This window comes from Ostrea edulis, chromosome 2, assembly GCF_947568905.1.
Source record: "Ostrea edulis chromosome 2, xbOstEdul1.1, whole genome shotgun sequence".
In the NCBI taxonomy this organism is placed as follows: Eukaryota; Metazoa; Mollusca; class Bivalvia; order Ostreida; family Ostreidae; genus Ostrea; species Ostrea edulis.
This window is the reverse complement of record NC_079165.1, coordinates 78627812-78647625: the sequence shown is the minus strand read 5'-3', so window position 1 is coordinate 78647625 and position 19814 is coordinate 78627812. Positions and strand designations below refer to the sequence as shown.

Here is a 19814-nt window from a genome sequence, read left to right as displayed (position 1 = left end):
TCTGTCAAAATGTTTCGCGCTGATGGACTGTCGAGTTACGTCACACATCACCGTGATTATTGATTTATGCAAAGAGGAATAACTCTAATACAATTCACTTATACACTCGTCGGCCGATTTTTTGTCGGCAACGTAGTTGCCAAAATGAAGGTCGTAGAATTCGATTCAGGTGTTATTTTTAATGTACAGCGAAAAATTAATTAATTGGAAAATTCTCAAAATGGCGTCGCTGGGCACAAGGAAAACGGAAAACTCTAAAAATATGAGAGAAAAATACTCTCTTATGAGTTGCCATGAAATAATATGTTGTACGGTGTGACCGTTGAGACGAGCGAAGCCCATTAACATCTTGCAACACGACTTTTATCCGCCTCTTCATTTAACGCGGGAAATATAACGCGCTTGGTGTAAACAGTTACAAATTGTGACGTCACATTAGCTGCAATGTTTTTCTTCTTCTCTCAAACCAAGCAAAAACAAAATTTTTGAAGCTATGAGAAAGCTTGTCTGGAATTTAAAAATGTTTATGGTACTTTCTAAACAATCTAATTATTTTAATTACGGGTTTGTCAATGAAGTATACCGCAGTGACGGCGACATTTTTGCAGAAGCATTATGGGTAATACTCATCTTTTTTCAGCTGAAGAAGAGCAAATCACGTGACTCATATGTGTAATCATTGGAGCGAGCTCGTCGCGTCGCGAATTGGAGTGTCCCAAGTGGTAATCATAATTCCGTTAAGTACGGTAGATTATGATTCATTTAAAAATATATATTTTTAATGAAATTTTCCTTGCGCTAAAAACCCAGTAAGATCTCAATATTCAAGGGGTTTATATGGGGAGAACAGTTTTACAGGATCCGCCTATTCATTGAACGCGGGAAATAAAACGCAGGGCGACGTCAACTGTGCATTGTGACGTCACATTTAGCCTCGACTTTTTTCTCTTTTTCAAAGCAAACAATTATAAACAACAATAATACATTCCGTATGCAATGAAAAAGGCCGTTATAAAACTAAACAAAATTAACCAATAAATTAAAAATGGTAAAAAAGTAACCGTAATTTTATCGTATATTCTTATTCAAAGAAACTCATGAACTCGTTCATCTATTTAGTCGTATTACGGTGTTATATGTAATTATTTGCTAAAACCTGTTATAATGATAATTATACTATTCATTTTGAACAAATTGGGTGTTTAAATTACGAATTGCACGTCAGAGTCTTCTATTATTGGCATTCAAAATAAAACACGAATAACTGTTGAAGCAGGTAATGAAAAAATAAATGGCGGCGCCCATATGGATCACGAAAATTTCAGTGAACGTATATAGAGATTATCTCTTTTTCTTTTGCTGAATTTGACTTTTTTTTCTTTTACATACGTGTTACCTTTAGAGCCTTGCTTCGCGGACGGGCCTTCGGTCCGTCCGAGCTTCGCTCGGTATTAAGAAAGCCTCGGGTTTCACAGATTTTTTGCAACCCTCGGGTGGAATCACCTTATATTTCATGGCTACTCATAAGAGAGTCTTATAATCTACATGAACGGTGAAGATAACGAATAGTGATCAGTCTCATAACTCCTACGTGTATAACATTGGCGTATACTCGTGCCCTGTCTTCCGAGATACGTGTGTGTATAACAGTGACCTATCCTCGTGTCCTGTATGTAAAACTTATACGGTACCAATGTTGATGCACCAGATGCGCATTTCGACAAATAATGTCTCTTTAGTGATATTCAAGCCGAAATTTTGGAAATTCGAAATGACAAAAAAACTTTTAAGAGCAGAAAGGAAAATTATAGTGCCAAAAAACTGGAGCCAAATTCGTCCAAGGATCAGAGCTATGCATGAGGGAAATATCATCCTTAATTTTGAAATGAATTTCTAAATTTTATCACAGCAATTAAATATACATCCGCATTTTCAAGCTAGTAACGAAGTACTTAGCTACTGGGCTGTAGAGACCCTCGGGGACTAACAGTCCACCAGCGGAGGCCTCGACCCAGGGGTCATAATTTAAAACTTATACGGTACCAATTTTGATGCACCAGATGCGCATTTCGACAAATAATGTCTTTTCAGTGATGCTCAAGCCGTAATTTTGGAAATTCGAAATGACCAAAAAAAAAAAAAAAAAACTTGTAAGAGCTAAAATGAAAACTAGAGTGCCTGTCTTTGAATCATGTATATGTATCGTAAGCTATGCCCTTCAGTATAAACAACGGAACATAATTATGGGCTCAAGATTTTACACAATGTGACATTGATGTAGTACTCATTGTTTTGCTTAGCAAATCCATCTACAGTTAGAGCTGAAAACATCAGTGAATTATTTCTATCTTTAATAAAGTTAAAATGCAAGATCTGCAGGTGGCAAATTAGAATACTGGGTGCATATACACAATATGTTATCCTCTCAATATCACGTACATGGTTATTCCATGAGTCAAATTTTCTAAAATGTGATTTGAAAGACGAAACATTATTCAATTTCGAAGGACCCCTCAAAATATTTTCGTGCCGATATATCGAATCCAGCAGCCTAATGGAATTTCCATGGGCACGAATCATGTTCCTTCATTACCTGACATGTTTATTATTATATAAATATTTTTAAAAAGCTTCCAAATGAGAAGACAAATCAAAGTCCTGAAAGTACTGAAAGACGGAGGTCAAATTATTCAACTTTCAGAAATGGTGCAGTTATGCTGATATGACAATTCATATGAAAACTCTCCAGACAAGTACTTTAATCAGGTCTTGATTTACGTACAACTTCCTATTCGTGTTTTGATTCAACAAAAGAAGTGTTCAAAATCGAAATTTTCTTGAAGTCTGTTCTTTATTTTTTGGTTTTGAGGCCAAAACGAATATCTAAAGGAATGCTTGTATTGTGACCTCCTAGTTTTGTGGCCAGTTTTGTTCAATCAATATGATCCAGAACTCGATATTTTTGGTTATCATTTCGCCGAGATAGTTCCTTCCTTATTAAACCTCAATATTCTTGGTTTGTATCTTATAGTGAGGGTCACCATTTTAACTTGTGCACTTAGCTCTTCAGCTATTCATAGCTAAATCAGGTGCTGAACTCTTGTGAAAAAGCATGAATGTTATAATAAAGTAAATGAAAAAAATATAGATAAAGGTATGGAACAAAGTTTAATATGTCAACATAACAGAAAGATAACATATGATAGGTTGACATATGACAGTATATGTATAATAGCTTATTTTTATGGACCAACATAATGATACAAATGTTAAAGATAAAACTGATAATGGCATACTTTGGAATTGCACAATACAACCTGTCAATAACACATGAAAGGTTAAAATCAAGTGGATATGTAAACACTCCAATTCTTCTTTTTTTTTTTTTAGTAAAGGAAATTTTCTAAACTACTAAAACTGTAAACAAGAACATGTAAATTGTAAACATTGTAACAAAATTGGTAACATAAGAATAATTTCAAATTTTTTGACACACATTTGGGTTAGAAGATTCCTATGCAATGAAAAATATTTACATGTTACAGTCCAACATAAATAAACAAGTCCACAAGCCAGACAACTGTCTTCTCAAGTGAAACAATATAACATGAAGTGCTGCAAATTCAGGCACTTTAGAATATTATACATATTCCAGTATCTGGACAATTAACAATTGTAAAAGCATTACTGTTGAATAGTAATAACATCGATATAGAACAGTGAACTATGATTGTGTAAAGAATATAATACTGTTGCAATGTGAGATTTTGAGTTAATAATACAGACTGACGCCTGATCAGGGTTAAATAAATTCCAATGCTGGGTTTCCATCGCTATTTTCAGTATCACAGAAAAGGTTATAATGAGATGGACATGTAAACACTCCAAACTTGTATAAAACAAGATGTGTTTGTGAAAAACAAAATCACCCCGATAATGGACAATTACGAAGATGACCAAAGTCACAATGACAAATATCTTGGTACCAGTAGAAAGATCTTGTCACAAGAAATGCTCAAGTGCAATATGAAGCTCTAATATTTACCATTTAGAAGTTATGACCAATGTCAATCTTTTTAAAAGTAGATCAAATGTCAAGGTCAAAAGGTTTAGTACAAAATAAAAGGTCTTGTCACAAGGAATAATCATGTGAAATATCAAAGCTCTATCACTTACTGTTCAAAAGTTGTTAGCAAGGTTAAAATTTTCAAAACGTAGGCCAAACTCAAAGGTCAAGGTAAAAAATGTTGGTACCCACGAAACGGTCTTGTCACAAGAAATACTCATATGAAATATCAGAGCTCTAGCTCCTACTGTTCAAAAGTTATTGGTAAGATTAAAGTTTGGGTTTTTTTTTTTTTTTAAGCAGATCAAACTCTAAGGCGGGGGTCACAGTGTAAAAAATGTTGATACCCATGGAAAGGTCTTGTCATAAGGAATACTCATGTGAAATATCAAAGCTCTATCACTTCAAAACAAAAAAAAAGCTCTATCACTTACTGTTCAAAAGTTATTAGCAAGGTTAAAGTTTCAGACATAATTACAAAATGACAAACAGGGCAAAAACAATATGTCTCCTGATCTTCGATCTCGGGCGCATAGAAATAGTTTCTAAACTATTAGAACTGTAAATATGTACATGTAAATTGTAAACATTTTAACAAATTATTTACATAATTTCAGATTGTTTGACACACATTAGGACTAGAAGTTTCCTATGCAATGAAAGATATATACATGTGATAGGCAATCATAGATATACAAGTCTAAAAGCCAGACATCTTTTTTAAAATAATATTATATAAAGAGCTGTAAATTATATAATTTCAAAATATTAAGCATCAAAGATGCGTATGGACGAGTTGCGGTTTGGAAAATTATGCACGCTTGCATTCACGAAGTAAAAACATGCACGTATTTTATATAGTTTATAAGTATGAAACTTTGAATAGCCGCAATAGGTATTTAGTGTGATAATGACCTTGACCTTTGGATTTCAAAAGCAACATGAATATTGAATGTCATCAGGATTTGAAGTCTGATAAACATGCACCAACAAGTACATGTATAAAAGTTAGAGGCAAGCTCAAATCTACATGTACAGTATATAGTGAAAAAGAGACTTTGACCTTTTGATCTCAAAATAAATAAGAAAAACGTCCAAAAAAACCTCGCCTGTACAGTTGTCGGGAGGTAATATTGTTGGCTTGCATTAAAACAATTTTTTTGCATGCATAGAATAAATAACAGGACAAACTCCGGATGCATTCGCATATTCTCGGTTTCTTCCGTAAAAAAGGCCGGATGTAAACAAAGTAAGAATATTTGCTCATGGAAACAACAATCGTTTCTGTTTGAAATTCAAATGCATCTAATAAATCAATGGAAGATAAAAATATTGGGTTTTTTTTCAAAAATATCAAAATATCTATATATTTTCAAATCTGTGTACAAAATGATCAGCGCAATTTATGCACTCTTTTCTTCCACGTAGATTCAATTCATGTGTTCTCCGCACGGCTTCCGTTTTGAGGCCTCGACTGACAGTAACTAGACAATTAGATACATTGACGACGTTTAATCTGTTAACAATACTCAATTTTATTCATATGTCAATTCGACATATTTCAATTTTCAAATAAAAGACATACAGTGTAATATATTTAGTATTCTACATTTGCTTCCTATTTGGATATGTTATTATCATAGGCGTTAACTGCAAACTAACAACTCCACTTTATGAGAAACGAGATGGTTTAAGCCTCTCCATTGTCAACTTCCCATAATTATTTAGCAATGCTCTTTTATCACTTGTTTATGGTGAGTATGCACATGTATCTCAACTAATTAAATGCGCGAGAGTATTTTCTTTTAAATCGAGCCACACTACTGGCAAATAAGCTGATGTTACAAGGGTACAACAGTCTCGTTTAAAGTCAGCTTTTCGAAAATTCTATTGTCGTTTAATGATCCAATTCGCAAATACTACCCGCATTCTGTATGGCATTTATGAAACTCATCACTGTTCATTACTTTCATGTTTGTCTTTTATATTCATTGTGATTGTCAAATATTGCGATATTCTTTAGTTACGCGTCTTCCTCTTGTCTCATTGTATTTTAGCATCTAAACTGTATTTCACCTGTTGTTGTGCTATTCATCTCCAGACCATGGATACCACAGGTATATAACACCTATGTTGATGAGACCACGCCTACCTTTCAGGTACCAGTAGTTACGGCTGTAGTAGAGTGTTACCCTTACTAGTGGAAGCCATACGGTAAAAAGGGTGGGTATTTAATGACTGTTTCAGTAACCATTGGGTGTGTTATATTGATTTAATAGCTCCTTATATATGGTACGGGCATACAAGGCATCGCTCAGAAATATACACTTTTTATGTCAGCAAATTACTGTCTGTGTTTTTTCATTTTGGTGTAGTGACAGAAGGTAAGAAAAACTCAAGCAAATCATCTAGATGTGGTCCTAATTTTCTAACTGTCAACGTCTTGTGTCAAATTCATCATTTGCTGAATTTATTTGCAAATATTGCATTATAATCGTTTTAAATACATGTTTTCATTGATTTATTTTAAAAGAACATTGATGATGACCACTATAATACCTTTCCTACGACACAAATAACCAAATATGTTACCCTCACAAATGCTAAATGTGATTCTATTTCAATTGTAACATGATTGGCTGTTCATACGGGACAAATTAAATGATAATATTGTATAGTTTTACTTGATATTGGGATATAGGGATACACACATGCAATACTTCTTTCTATGATATTTTTATTTTATCCCATTCACATCGTAGCATTGTTGAGTAGTAGGTGTACTGTGAAATAGAAAACAAACGAAATTAATCGAGCTCAATAAAATACGCAAGTGCTTTTTCTGTGTGTTTTCTCGCTTTCAAACAAGACGTACTTGTGCACAAGAGTGGTAGACATTCAACACAATATCTGTATGCTGTATGAATAATAGCGTAAATCAAAGATATTATATTCCAATTAATTGTATATCACGTAGATGCGCACACTTTGTTTTATTTCAAAATTCATTTTTCTGTGGATAAAAAATTGTTCCACCCGTCTCTAGCCTTCCGCATAAAATGAGTTTTACGAGATGATGCCACGTCAATATTTTACAGTATCAGATTAAACTGACAACAATGCTGCATGTATTTTTAAGTTTTGATCCAGTTTAAAAAGTTTATGAAATAAAAAAAAAAAACCCCACATTTTATTGCAATTTCTGGTATTTAAAAAGGTGTGTTCACGAGTAAACATTGCATTTTCCCTTACTTTCTCTCAGAGCAACTTCATTGTCTATCTTGTAGACACTTGATATAAACAAATAAATTAGATGCATGGTTAGAGAGAGAGAGGGGGGGGGGGGAGGAATGTCTGTATGTGTTGATCTATTGTATGTTGTTGAACATCCCGCTCGAGAATTTTCACTCTTGTAGAGACATCACCATTGTAAGTGAAGGGCTGCAAAATTTAGGCCTATGTTTGGCACTTAAAGGGACATGGACACGATTTTACATGTAGCCGAAAAGTTTCAAATTTTATTTTTTTCAATTTTATTGTCAACAATTCTGAACTAAAGCATTTCTAATGACCAACCAAAATTTGACTGTCAGTTGATGAGTTACACAGGAGATACAACACTCATAATTCTTTGTTATGTAAACAAGGCTTAGTTAAAGACCCAACTTTAAGTTAACGCCCCCAAATTTTACCTGTGTCGCGATCAATGATAAGCCGCTGGTCAATCAAACTTTTAACAATAGAGCTTAGGTTGATTGACGTTTGCAGAGACCGTGGTCTACAGCTACCTGAGAAAGATGTTTTGATAACAATCATGGCTAATGATGACCGGCAGTCTTCAGATCTCGAGGAAAGTCCCAGTATACCTGAGTTTTGATAGCATTGACTATTGACTCGCACCTAGAATTATTTTAATTTCTAATGTCCCCTATACAATGCAATTTATCATCGTATTTTCTCTCTCCATCTTTATACATGTATTATAGATTAAACAATCAGAAATCAAACAATAATGATAAAAAAAAAAACAAAAAAACACAACCAAACTAACACAAGTTATTGGAATATTTTCTATTAATGATTTATAAAAACATGAACAATTCTTTATTGGCGCAGCACATCAACATGTATAATGGTTATATTGCCCATGCGTAAAACTGTTACAGTAGTTTAAAAAATGCTTCTGTTTGAGCATTTTTGTAAACAATAAAAATGGAAAGAAAAAATGAAAATTGTTAGCTCAAATCGTGTCAATACCCCTTTAAGAAGGGAGGGATCTTTATCGTGCCACATCTGCTGTGACACGGGGCCTCGGTTTTGGTCAATTATAACATAATACGGGGGTAAAATTCATCTCATCTACGCTAGCAATGGGTTTTCAGTCAACTTTGCCTTCGTGGACGACAAATCTCGGCTAGCGAAGATGGAAAAAAAGAAGCCTAGATAGTCCGCTTGCATTAACATGTATTATGAAGGTGAAATCGAAGAATTATCCAGTAAATCCAATGATGTTGCAGTACATATAGCATGTATTTATTTTATTTTTGACTGAGAGGGAGATAGACACTAAGCACGTAACATCGTTTTAGAAGGGGGGGGGGGGGGGGGCATTCATTATTATTATCATTCATTAATCCTAACCCGGACCAGTCGAAAAATTTAACATGTAAAAAAAACAAAATGGGAAATAAAAAACAATATCAGATTGAAAGGGGATGGATAATTAATCAGAAAGAAATTGTACTTTCAAGATTTATATTGAACGTATTAAACTTCCCGTATCTGCATACATTCATGAATATTATAATCAATGATTACCAATGCTTGCTCTCTCTCTGAATAAAAGCAAATAATCGTTAAGTCATTTCTGTTTATATTGATATTAGTCTTTTTTTCATGAACTAGTTGCATTTGACACCGAGGATTTACCTCCTTAAATATTGATTACAGGTACGTAGAATCGGAGAGGGTGTAATTTGAAAACTTGAAAGTTAAGGATTTAGCCTTGTAGCTTGTAGCGACCTACCCACTGCACGATTTAAGAATTTGAAGTCGGAAGGGGGAATTGAGACAGTTTCAGACTACTACCCCCCCCCCCCCCCCCAATTTAAGCACCGTTTTTGTTGTTATTTTATTGCTTGTCAAGAAATTTACACAACTTAACCGGCAATATACTCCTTCTGATACATTGAAAAATATAAGTAATGTTAGCACGGGGCTCTATAAAGTTCAATCTGCAGTTTGGTCATACTTCGTCTTTCAATAACTTATTCAAAATTTAAAAAAAAAAATGTTTGTCGGGTTAGCGATACTATGATGTATGACTATAACAATGACCTGTGTATAACTTGTACATTCCATGCAAATTCGATGGGGTTTTCGCCTCAGTAGAACAATGGGGGTCAGCTAATCCGTGTATTTGAAATCAACAGAAGTGCTTAGCTTCTTGCGGAAAGTGTGAAATATATTGGGTCGGCGCAAAATACCCGTGATCTTAGACTAGATCTGATATCGCACCGACCGAATATATTTCACACTTTTCTTAAGAAGTCAAAACCCAAACTAGCTAACCGTAATTTAGTTATACTGTGACAAAGATCCTAGGAATTTGCAAGGTATATATACTTATTATACAAAAATCATTGCATTATCCAGACACTCCCGATGAACATTTTTTTTTTATGAAAACCTCTATCAAAGTACATCGAACATAAGTCTCGGTCAAATGTAATTAACTCGGGATTTTAAAAATAAATCATTCGATAGTTTGTATTTTTGCTTCAAATTAATTACGTAATAAATTAATTCCAATTTGTTAATAATCGACAATGTTCTAATTTCTATACTGGATCAAGTTATATTTGTCAAGATGCATATTAACACAATATGATGGAAGTAATTATGTTAAACAGCGCATTTATCACAGAGAGAGAGAGAGAGAGAGAGAGAGAGAGAGCACATCGGTAATTATTAAACATCCCTATCACATGTTGTACATGTATGTTTTTCATTTACTGAATATACTAATTCGCATTCAAAACAGGAATTGCCTGCAAGTACGCATTATTTAAGAATATTTTAATGAAGAAAGAAGACTATTAAAGAAAAAATTTCAAAACCAGGTTTTCTTAAAAACATATAGTGTTTGGTATCGTTGGAATTGGCTCAAAATGCTGAAAAACAATATAACTATCAGGAGGGAAAATATTGACATTTTTTTTCTTTTCTTAAAATTCCACCCTTATCTTGATTATTTGGCCTGCGGCACATTTTCACATCTCCCGCAAGGCGCCCGTGGCCAGAACAAAGCTCTTAGCAGTTGTGTGTATTCGCAAATAATGTAGCAGTGTGTTTTAACTTGTATATATTATATGATACCGTATTTTAATAAACATGAATAGTGCATATGAATTAAAAGCGCATTTTATGATTTAAGTCAAATTCCCAGATCCACCCCTTTATTTACTTAGTGTAATAGGTGAGTGAAAAGGTTCACAGGTCTTGGTATTTCATTGGCTGTAGAACTGAGTTTTATTCAGTTAGAATCTAGAGAGTTTTTGGTCAGGTTGGTCGTGGCTTGCTTTTAAGCAGTTTTTGTATCTTTTTGCTGATTTGGCATTTTGGTTTTGACAAAGACATTATTAGACCTTCAAATCCAGACCTGACAGTAAGTACTAATTTTATTAACATTTATCTTCATAATATGTATATATAACTAATATCACTGTTTGAGAGAAGAGTGAAAGTTTAAATATTATGAAGAACAGTAAATATCAATTTAAAGTTATTTCCTCTCAGTATATGTTTATATTATATCTATAGTTATTGTAGTGTATATAGTACTGTAATGATATATTTGTTATAAATAGATTAGAAGCATCCAGGCAGCATTTTGATGTTTGCATGCATTGGGCCTTGTCCCATAGATAGGTAATTAAAAGATATTACCTTTTATTATATTTAAAACATGTAATTTCATAGTGTTACATTATTTGTAATGCAACTGTAAATATTTGAGTAAAGTATATTTTACTATATTTGAATTAAGGGAGATAACTCTTAAGGTTGAAATGTACTCTCTATTGATTGTAAATCGCTGTGTTATTCATTGTTACTATTTTGTCTTTTAGGGCCATTTATTTTTGTAATCAACATTATGTAATCATCGTCATCATCCTTATTCGTTTTACCGTACAATAAATGACTGCATTGTGAACCCTAAGCCAGGAGTTGGTTATTTCTACATTACAAACCACCAACCCTGCAACAATAACACACACCGTGGAACACGGTGTATCTCCGTGGATTTTCCACCGTGGTCTTTCCACGGTGGGGTGTATAAAACTCGTGTCGTGTACTGTATGTATGTATATTTATGTTCTAATTCGACCAGTCTCAAACGAACATAAAATATTTACTACCTGATTCAAAACCATAACAACACTTTTTATGGGTAATTGCTCCAAGACTTGCACATTTATTCATAATAAGTACATATATCTCGCGATCTGCCTCACTGCCTTGAGGAATAATATCTTCAATGACATATACATTTATAACGGTATCTATATATACCTTCTTCGTAACACATATTTGTATCATGTACATTATATACCTGTATGATAATATACATTACACCACAATATCAATGTGTAGAGGGTGGGTGGGTGTACAGCGTGTGAACAGCGCAAAGTCTTGAGCTCGAATGACCGAGAAACAGAACCTGCTAATCATGCTCTACATAACCGGTCTTACTGGTATGACACGCCTGAATTCCTTTACAAACTATAAATAGCAACCACGTGTTCGACGTAACAGGTTAGATTTATCATCCTGCAATAATATGTTTGGTTCAAATAAGCAGAAATATGGAATTCCTTAAAAGAAGGGGGGGGGGGGACTTGAACATTTTGTGTTCAATACCGAAATTTTGAGAGTTTGAAGGGAGCAACCTGTAAAGTAGTACAGTATAACAGAATGCGTCTTGTCTCTACATCAGTTTATTTCAGAATGCCGAGTACATGTTATTAAAGAGTATGCAAACATGTGGTTATCAGTGTGTGCGGTAAACAGGGATAATCTCAGAGTTTGATATATACAATGCATATACGTTACATCCCCCTTCTTTAATTATTCTTATTTTACATTATAAGAGAGTGAAAAAATACTGCAAAATTAACAAAGTGTTATGAATTAAATTAATAATTCAGAGTTATGATAAAAATAAGAACTATCTTTTGTCTCTAAAATATCGGGATATATATTTACACTATATATATATATTTGAGGATTATTATGCCTCATCACTTTATATAATCACTTATACATTTTGAAGTCCTCGTATCGTTTCGGCAATTTAATTTCTCTGGTAGATCTCCTGGTCGAAGTCAGAGCATAATTGGTCTTATCTGCTGACGGTGGTTTATGATTTTCAATTGTAGTCTTATCTGCTGATGGTGGTGTGTTTTCGGCTGTGCTAACGGTCTTATCTGTCACTACCTCGTTATTTTCGACAAATGGCTCATTTGTGCAACGCAAATGTTTTCTGTTTCGTGATCACTTGATACGAGCGGATGTTTACTTTTTCGTTGACCTTTGCCTTCGTCCAATTTTTTTCATGTCCAAAAGGTTGAATTCTCACGGTTTCCCCACTTTTAATCTCTGGTAGGTCTTTCGCTGTGCGATTGTAGTAAAATGCTGATCTATGTTTCCGTTCTCTCAATCGCTCTTTGACATTTGGGGTTAGGGCTGGTTTCAAAAGTTCGGTTTTGATTGGTAGCAGAGTTCTTGTACGGCGTGCCATTAGTCGTTGAACTGCAGAAGTTCCAATATTTTCAGAGGGAGTATTTCTCCAATCTAATAGAGCGAGGAAAGGATCGCTTTTATCTAATTGGCATTTCTTCATTAGGTTCTTTGCAATTCTAACTGCATTTTCAACTTTCCCATTAGATTTTGGGTACAATGGCGATGACGTAGTATGCTTGAACTCATAGTTCTCTGAGAAATAAGCAAATTCCTTGCTATTGTAAGACGGGCCGTTGTCTGAAATCAAAATTTCAGGAAGTCCGTGTCTGGCCATTTGTGCTTTGAGTTTGGTGATGACTTCCTTTGACTTTTTATCATGTAGACGGTCAATTTCAAAAAAATCGGAATAGTAATCAACAGTGATGAGATATTGTTTGTCATCAAATTGAAAGAGGTCAGTTCCAATTTTCTGCCATGGTCTATCGGGAATTTCATGCGAAATGAGAGTTTCTTTGCCTTGCTCACCCTGTATGGTAGCGCAGACTGGACATTCCTTGATAAAAGATTCGATATCTTTCATCATGTTTGGCCAATATAGTGATTCTTTAGTTCTACGGTAACATCCTTGAATACCAATGTGGCTGGAGTGTACCTTTTGAAGAATTTCACCTTTCAATGTAGGTGGAATAACAATGCGGTCTCCTTTGAAAATTAAACCATCCTGTGAAGTCAATTCGTCTCTGAATGTGTAGAAGATCTGTATATCGGGTGTCAGTTCATCTCGCTCCGGCCAACCATCTTTGATTGTTTTGTACAGCTTTTGCATTGTTTCATCACGCGAGTTTGCAGATTTGATTTTCTTTAGAGTTTCGGACGAGATGGTGACGTATTCACTCATTGTAACGGACTCTGCATCTTTTTCAGATTTTGCACGGTCGGTAATGGCGAGTACTCTGTCTTCAGAATCATTTCTTTGTATCTGTACAGTTGGCAGATAGGCTCGACTCAGTGTATCAGCAAGATACATTTCAAGACCTCGTTTGTATGTGATCTCGTAATCAAACTTCTGAAGACGCAAGAGCATTCGTTGAAGACGTTTAGGAGCGGAAACTAAACTTTTCTTGCTGATGATTTCTAGTGGTTTGTGGTCTGATTCCACTTTTACTTTCCGTCCAAGTGTGTAATGCTCAAAGCGTTCCATGGCAAAGAGAACAGCGAGTAGTTCCTTTTCAATCTGTGCGTAGTTGACTTCGGTAGGCGTTAATGCACGGGATGCATATGCAACGGGTTGCTCATTTTGTATGAGACAGGCTCCTAGTCCGCGTTCAGATGCGTCACACTGTACCGTCGTCGGTAGGTTAGGATCAAAGAAACGAAGTATAGGACTCGTAGATAGTAGTTTTTTCCAATTCGTCAAATGTTTTGCCATGTACAGCATTGTCCCACACAAATTCCGATTCTGCTTTTAGTAGGTCTCTGAGGGGTGCTGTTATCTCCGAGAGATTTGGCGCGAATTTCTGGACAAAATTTACCATTCCTAGTAAACGTTGTATGTCTGCTTTGCATTTAGGTCTTGGCATTTCAGTGATTGCCTTGATTTTTAAGGGGTCAACTTTGAGTCCATCGCTTGAGATAATGTGTCCTAAATATGACACGGATCGCAATTTTAGTTTCATTTTGTCTTTGTTGATTTTTATTCCTTTCTCCCTGCATCTCTCTAGCAAGGTAGATAATTTTTTGTCGTGATCACGTATGGCCTCGTCATCCGAGTTTCCACAACCGTATACGACTATGTCGTCATGAATCGCTTTGATTCCATGTATACCAGATAGAGCTTCATCCATTCTCCGCTGGAATTCTTCGCTTGCTGGTTTAATACCGAATGGCATGCGGAGCCATCTATATCTACCCCAAGGGGTTCCGAATGTTGTGAGAAAACTACTCTCATCATCGAGAGTAATATGCCAAAAGCCATCCTTGCAGTCTACTACAGAAAAAATTCTGGCTTGGCTTAGTTCTGGCAAAATATCATCTATAGTTGGTGTTGCATAGTGATTTCTCTTTAGCGCTTTGTTCAGAGGTTTGGGATCTATACACAGACGCATTTTCCCACTGGGCTTCCGTACAGCCACCAATGACGATATCCAGTCAGTCGGTTCTGTTACTGGAGCCAAAACGCCTAAATCTGACAGTCTGTCGATTTCAGATTTTAACGGTGCCTTCATTGCAATCGGGACTTTTCTTGTTGGTAGTTTTACTGGCGTAACTGATTTGTCAACATCGAGGTGTAATTTTTCATCCAGTTTACCCAGGCCATTAAATACGTCACTGTATTTTTCAATGATGAAGTTGCTTTGGGAGGCTGACTCAATGGCTGCTATGTTTTCTGTGTTGACAGTTATCATTTTCATTCCTTGTACAGCCTTTGCTCCGAGAATAGGATTAAGATTTCCTTCGACCACAACAATTTCTATGTTGTATTTTTTATTGTTTTTGGGGTTGCGGACGCTTATTCGCCGTTTTCCAAGGGGTTGGCATTCCGACTTGTTAAACATTACCAGAGTCATGTCTGCCTTTTGTAACATCCTGAGATAGGGGTCATTACAGACTTCTTTGTAAATTTTCTCGGGTAGAACGTTTACGGTTGATCCGCAATCCAATTGGAATTTCACTGTATCATTTCCAATTTCGATTTCTGCAAAAATCTTTTTCTCAATGGCATTAACATTTTCGATCATGAGGATGAATTCCTCGTCACTGGATTCCTGGTTGACTTGTTTTACATGTTCCCGTTTTGATTTCGGCTTTGTCTGCAGACATTTTGATGAAAAATGATTCATTTTATTGCACTTCCTGCATGTTTTTCCCCATGCTGGACACAATTCCTTAAGGAAGAGGTGCTCTTTACCGCAATATAAACATTCCTTTTGAACTTTTGTTTCTGGGACTTGTTTGAAATCTTTTCTGTGCGCTTGTGTTGTTCTCAGCGGTTTAGTTTTTCGCATGGTTTTGAATTTGACAGCGTGAACTTCCTCCATGGTTTTAAGTTGCGATGTTGACTTTTCGTTTGCTCTGCATATGTCAACGCATTTTCTTAGGTCCAGTTTTGCTTCTTGCAGTAGCTTTTTGCGTGTTCCATTGTCACGGATTCCAAGTACAATTCTGTCTCGGATCATATCGTTTTCTAGAGCATCAAATTTGCAGGTTTTCGCTAGAGATCTGAGAATTGCCACATAAGTGTCAATGTTTTCATTGATTTCTTGGTCTCGTTTGTAGAAAGTGTACCTTTCATAAGTTTCATTGGTCTGTCCAATGCAGAAGGATTCAAATTTTTCTAGAACTTTGTCTATGTCTTTTTTGTCATCTTCAGAGTCAAACTGAAGGGCACCGTGTAATTCATGGACTGGAGTTATGGAGTGGAGTTATGGAGTGGAGTTTGGAGTGGAGTTTGGAGTCAAATTTTGGAGTCTGAGATTTTTTAAAAATATGAATGGAAAAAGACGTTCAAGAATTTGCATTAGTTTGAAAGTCTTCAATATTTTTGTATGATTGTTGGCTGCTTCACATCTGATTAGTAATTCACAGGAACAATGACCCAGTTAAAATTTATGTTTCTGACACTTATGTAAGTAGTCAGAACTTGGGAAAATTAAACCAGAAGTGAATAGATAGACATGATACTGACGAAATAACTACGGTTCTTTCAAAATATTTGGAAATATTTTGAACATAATTAATCAACAGATTTAGTCTGCCTTACTGGTTGTTTAAATGCAGTTTCATTAGATGTGTTAACAAGCCTCTCAAGAGCTATTAGGTTCAGAGTTTATAGCAAAGAAAGCAATTTTTCGGTGTTACACCTACCGTTTTTCATAAAATTTTAAGAATATTAATTAATTAATTTTTAAAGCTATATATGGTGTATCTGAGCTTAAAAAATGATATGAAATTGAGCGTAGATATACATGGTATATGTTATGTACGCTAAAATTAAAATTATCATCGATTTTGAACTCGGTGAACCTCTTGTTTCTATAGTTAAATTGACATTCAACTTTTCTGTTGAATCTTAATAAGATCCGCCAGGCGCATGACTGCGGGAAAATACAGAATTAAAGCCATGATGGAAGAATGTACATAATATTGTTAATATAGCATAATTTTCTCTTTACTTCTCTCCATATCTCCCTATCTCTTCCTCGCTTTTCTCTCTAAATCTGTTAAACTGCTTGTGTTCGCTGGTCTACCCTTCGTTTTCATTGTTCGCCATTATTGTTGATTGCCTAGATATAGTGTCGTGGGATCAAATTAAGGCGGAGTTATTCAAATATATTATTTTTGTGGAGTCGGTAAATAAATCGATTATTGTTTTAGATTTTTTATATCTTTGAAACACGATTGATTTAAATTGTGTAATTAACAGAAAAAGTCCTATCTTTATAGAAAAAAATAAAAACAAATAGAAAGATCTTTTTCATTTGGTTATCTGAACTTATCAAAAATATATTTAAGATAAGTTATACACTTATACCACTACATAGTAGTGATAGTCCACTCCCTCCCTCAAAAACTTGCACTCTTGCATTCCTATTCTGTAAGCATTCTCTCCCTTGTGCTAACCTAATGATTCTAACAGACAGATGCAATGTAAAATATCTTCATTAAAATGCTGCCTGAGAACAACAAAATCAGCCACGGGTCATATCACACCTCCAGTCAATTAAAGCAAAGTATTTATTGTTTTTGAAACAGTTTATCTTTATTAAACATTGAATAAACTGTCACAGTTTTAGATAGTACACTAATTGACAATGAAAGCTCTATTAGATTACATTAACTCATAGATAATTTTCTAAGTGAAAGCCCAGAACCCTTACACCCTGAGTAAACTGTGAACAATGACCGTTTAATTTTGATCTATGTGACCTAGTGTTGGGTTAACTTAGTTTTCCGCAGAACAACATGAGTCACCAATATATTGAATGCATAGCAAAGTATATTATTTAAGTAAATGTATATGTGAATTGATAATCTTTTTAAAGTGCCATGTTAAGAAACCAAGTTGATAGTTGCATATTTAAAGTAAACGAGAGAAAAATCATTGAATAATCTTCCTCAATATGGATTATATGGAAATGCATATAAACCATGGAAGTAGCTATTTGAACGAATTTGCAAAAATCAAACAACCTTGTAACATTTTATTAACCTACATTGTACAGCTGTGTGGTCAAAAAACCTATAAAAGTTTTAGCAGGCATAACAAAGATGTGACAGAAAGATAAAATTTAGTTTAGGGGTTTTATCACCTTCCAATTATGTGTTGAAAGCAATGGTGGTCTATTATTTATGTAACAGTTAAATTTGATTAAAACATAGAATAAACTGTCACTGTTTTAGGTAACATACTAATTGAAAATGAAAGCTCTGTTAGATTACATTAGCTCATAGAATTGTTTTCCAATTAAGTGAAAGGTCAGAATACTTCACACCCAGTTTCAGAGATGCTGATTAAACTGTGAACAATGACCGTTTAATTTTGGTCTATGTGACCTAATGTCGGGATAACTTGGTTCTCTAAAATCCAAATCATCTGGAGCCACAGAGGGGTAAATGATATTAGCACATGCAATAAAAATGTGCCATTTTTTAAGAATTAAAACCTAAACGAACCTCAAAAAGAGAGTATATATATGAAAAATTCATTGATAAAGAGTACTTGTTAACATTCAAGATTACTGTGTGCTTGCTAGCTAAATCCTTGAGGTGTTTCTCTTTCTTCAAAAATGTCCAAGAAGATAATTCTGAAGAAAACATATGCTGAGGCTGTTAAAGGTAAGAACATATGATATGATATCTAACCAATTGGTATAAATTGTCCATTTGATTTCAACTAGATCTAGAAATACTTATGCTAAAGATCAAAGCCTTATCTCTCACGGTTCAAAAGACATAATGTATAATGATAGTGTGAAATATTCTTGAAAACTAGATCAAATATTATGTCATGAGGTCTGCAATCCTGGTGTTTTTCATAATGTCTTGGCTAAATATTAAACTAATACCTCTTACAGTTCAATAGATATAAGGTGTCACCTAGTGGCAGAGGGACAGACAGACAATGGAAGGGTGTTCCATTAGTGCCCATGCTTTAGATGACACAAAATTAGATTCCATTGAACACTACTTCTATTAACAAACAAAACCACAAAAGAAATTAATTTAAGTTTTTGCTTGAAAGCAAAAATTAAACTAAAGTCAAGAGAAAAAACAGACTCCAAAATTTGACTCCAAACTCCACTCCATAACTCCACTCCTTAACTCCAGTCCATGAATTACACGGTGCCAAACTGAAGACCATCAAAAATATCCAGAGCGTCAGCTCCGATGCAAGTAAGAAAGGTAGCAGTTCTCACCTCCTTGTCTTTTTCCTTGAGAGTAGACGCTGTTTCATAATTGCTCCAAATCCGCTTGAACTTAGGTATTGGAATGTTTGGATTCACAAAGACAGGAATAGAGGGAGCAGTAGCAGCATTATCTTCGTGATTGCTCATGGTGACAAATATCCAGAGATACACATACAGAAGTTTCACTAAGTACTTTTACTTCTGACACCATGTAAAGTAGTACAGTATAACAGAATGCGTCTTGTCTCTACATCAGTTTATTTCAGAATGCCGAGTACATGTTATTAAAGAGTATGCAAACATGTGGTTATCAGTGTGTGCGGTAAACAGGGATAATCTCAGAGTTTGATATATACAATGCATATACGTTACACAACCAATGGCGGTTTGTTATGTTCCTTTTCTGTTTTTATACTATACATAACCCGTTTGCACAGATTGTGTCAAAACCATATGAATTAAAAACGTAGAAAGCTGCACATGTATTTTTATTTGCTACATGTATAATTATTGATTATTTCACACTTTCATATCATTCATATGAAAATCTCTTTTATCTTTATTTTGCATGATTAGAGATTAATAAACAATACCAT

The 19814-nt window shown here is 34.7% G+C and overlaps 2 protein-coding genes across 2 annotated transcripts; both read right to left on the bottom strand.

Moving 5' to 3' along the window:
* Nucleotides 1–12587: 12587 nt before the first annotated feature.
* LOC130051512 (uncharacterized protein K02A2.6-like) lies at nucleotides 12588–14012 on the bottom strand. Its single transcript, XM_056153480.1, has one exon. It carries the CDS (start codon nucleotides 14010–14012, stop codon nucleotides 12588–12590), a length of 1425 nt encoding a protein of 474 aa, XP_056009455.1.
* Nucleotides 14013–14175: 163 nt separating this feature from the next.
* Nucleotides 14176–19365, bottom strand: LOC130051511 (uncharacterized protein K02A2.6-like). The gene is made up of 2 exons (XM_056153479.1): nucleotides 19228–19365; nucleotides 14176–16188 (listed from the first exon to the last, which is right to left on the bottom strand). The coding sequence occupies exons 1-2, from the start codon at nucleotides 19363–19365 to the stop codon at nucleotides 14176–14178; spliced, it is 2151 nt and encodes a 716-aa protein (XP_056009454.1).
* Between the last annotated feature and the right edge of the window lie 449 nt (nucleotides 19366–19814).

Excerpts from the sequence above, each read along its gene's own strand:
- LOC130051512 (XM_056153480.1), bottom strand. The coding sequence starts at position 14,012 with ATGGAACGCTTTGAGCATTACACACTTGGACGGAAAGTAAAAGTGGAA.
- LOC130051511 (XM_056153479.1), bottom strand. The coding sequence starts at position 19,365 with ATGAGCAATCACGAAGATAATGCTGCTACTGCTCCCTCTATTCCTGTC. Across the intron at positions 16,189-19,227 it reads TCAAGGAAAAAGACAAGGAG|TTTGACTCTGAAGATGACAA; the intron begins GTGAGAACTGCT and ends GGTGCCCTTCAG.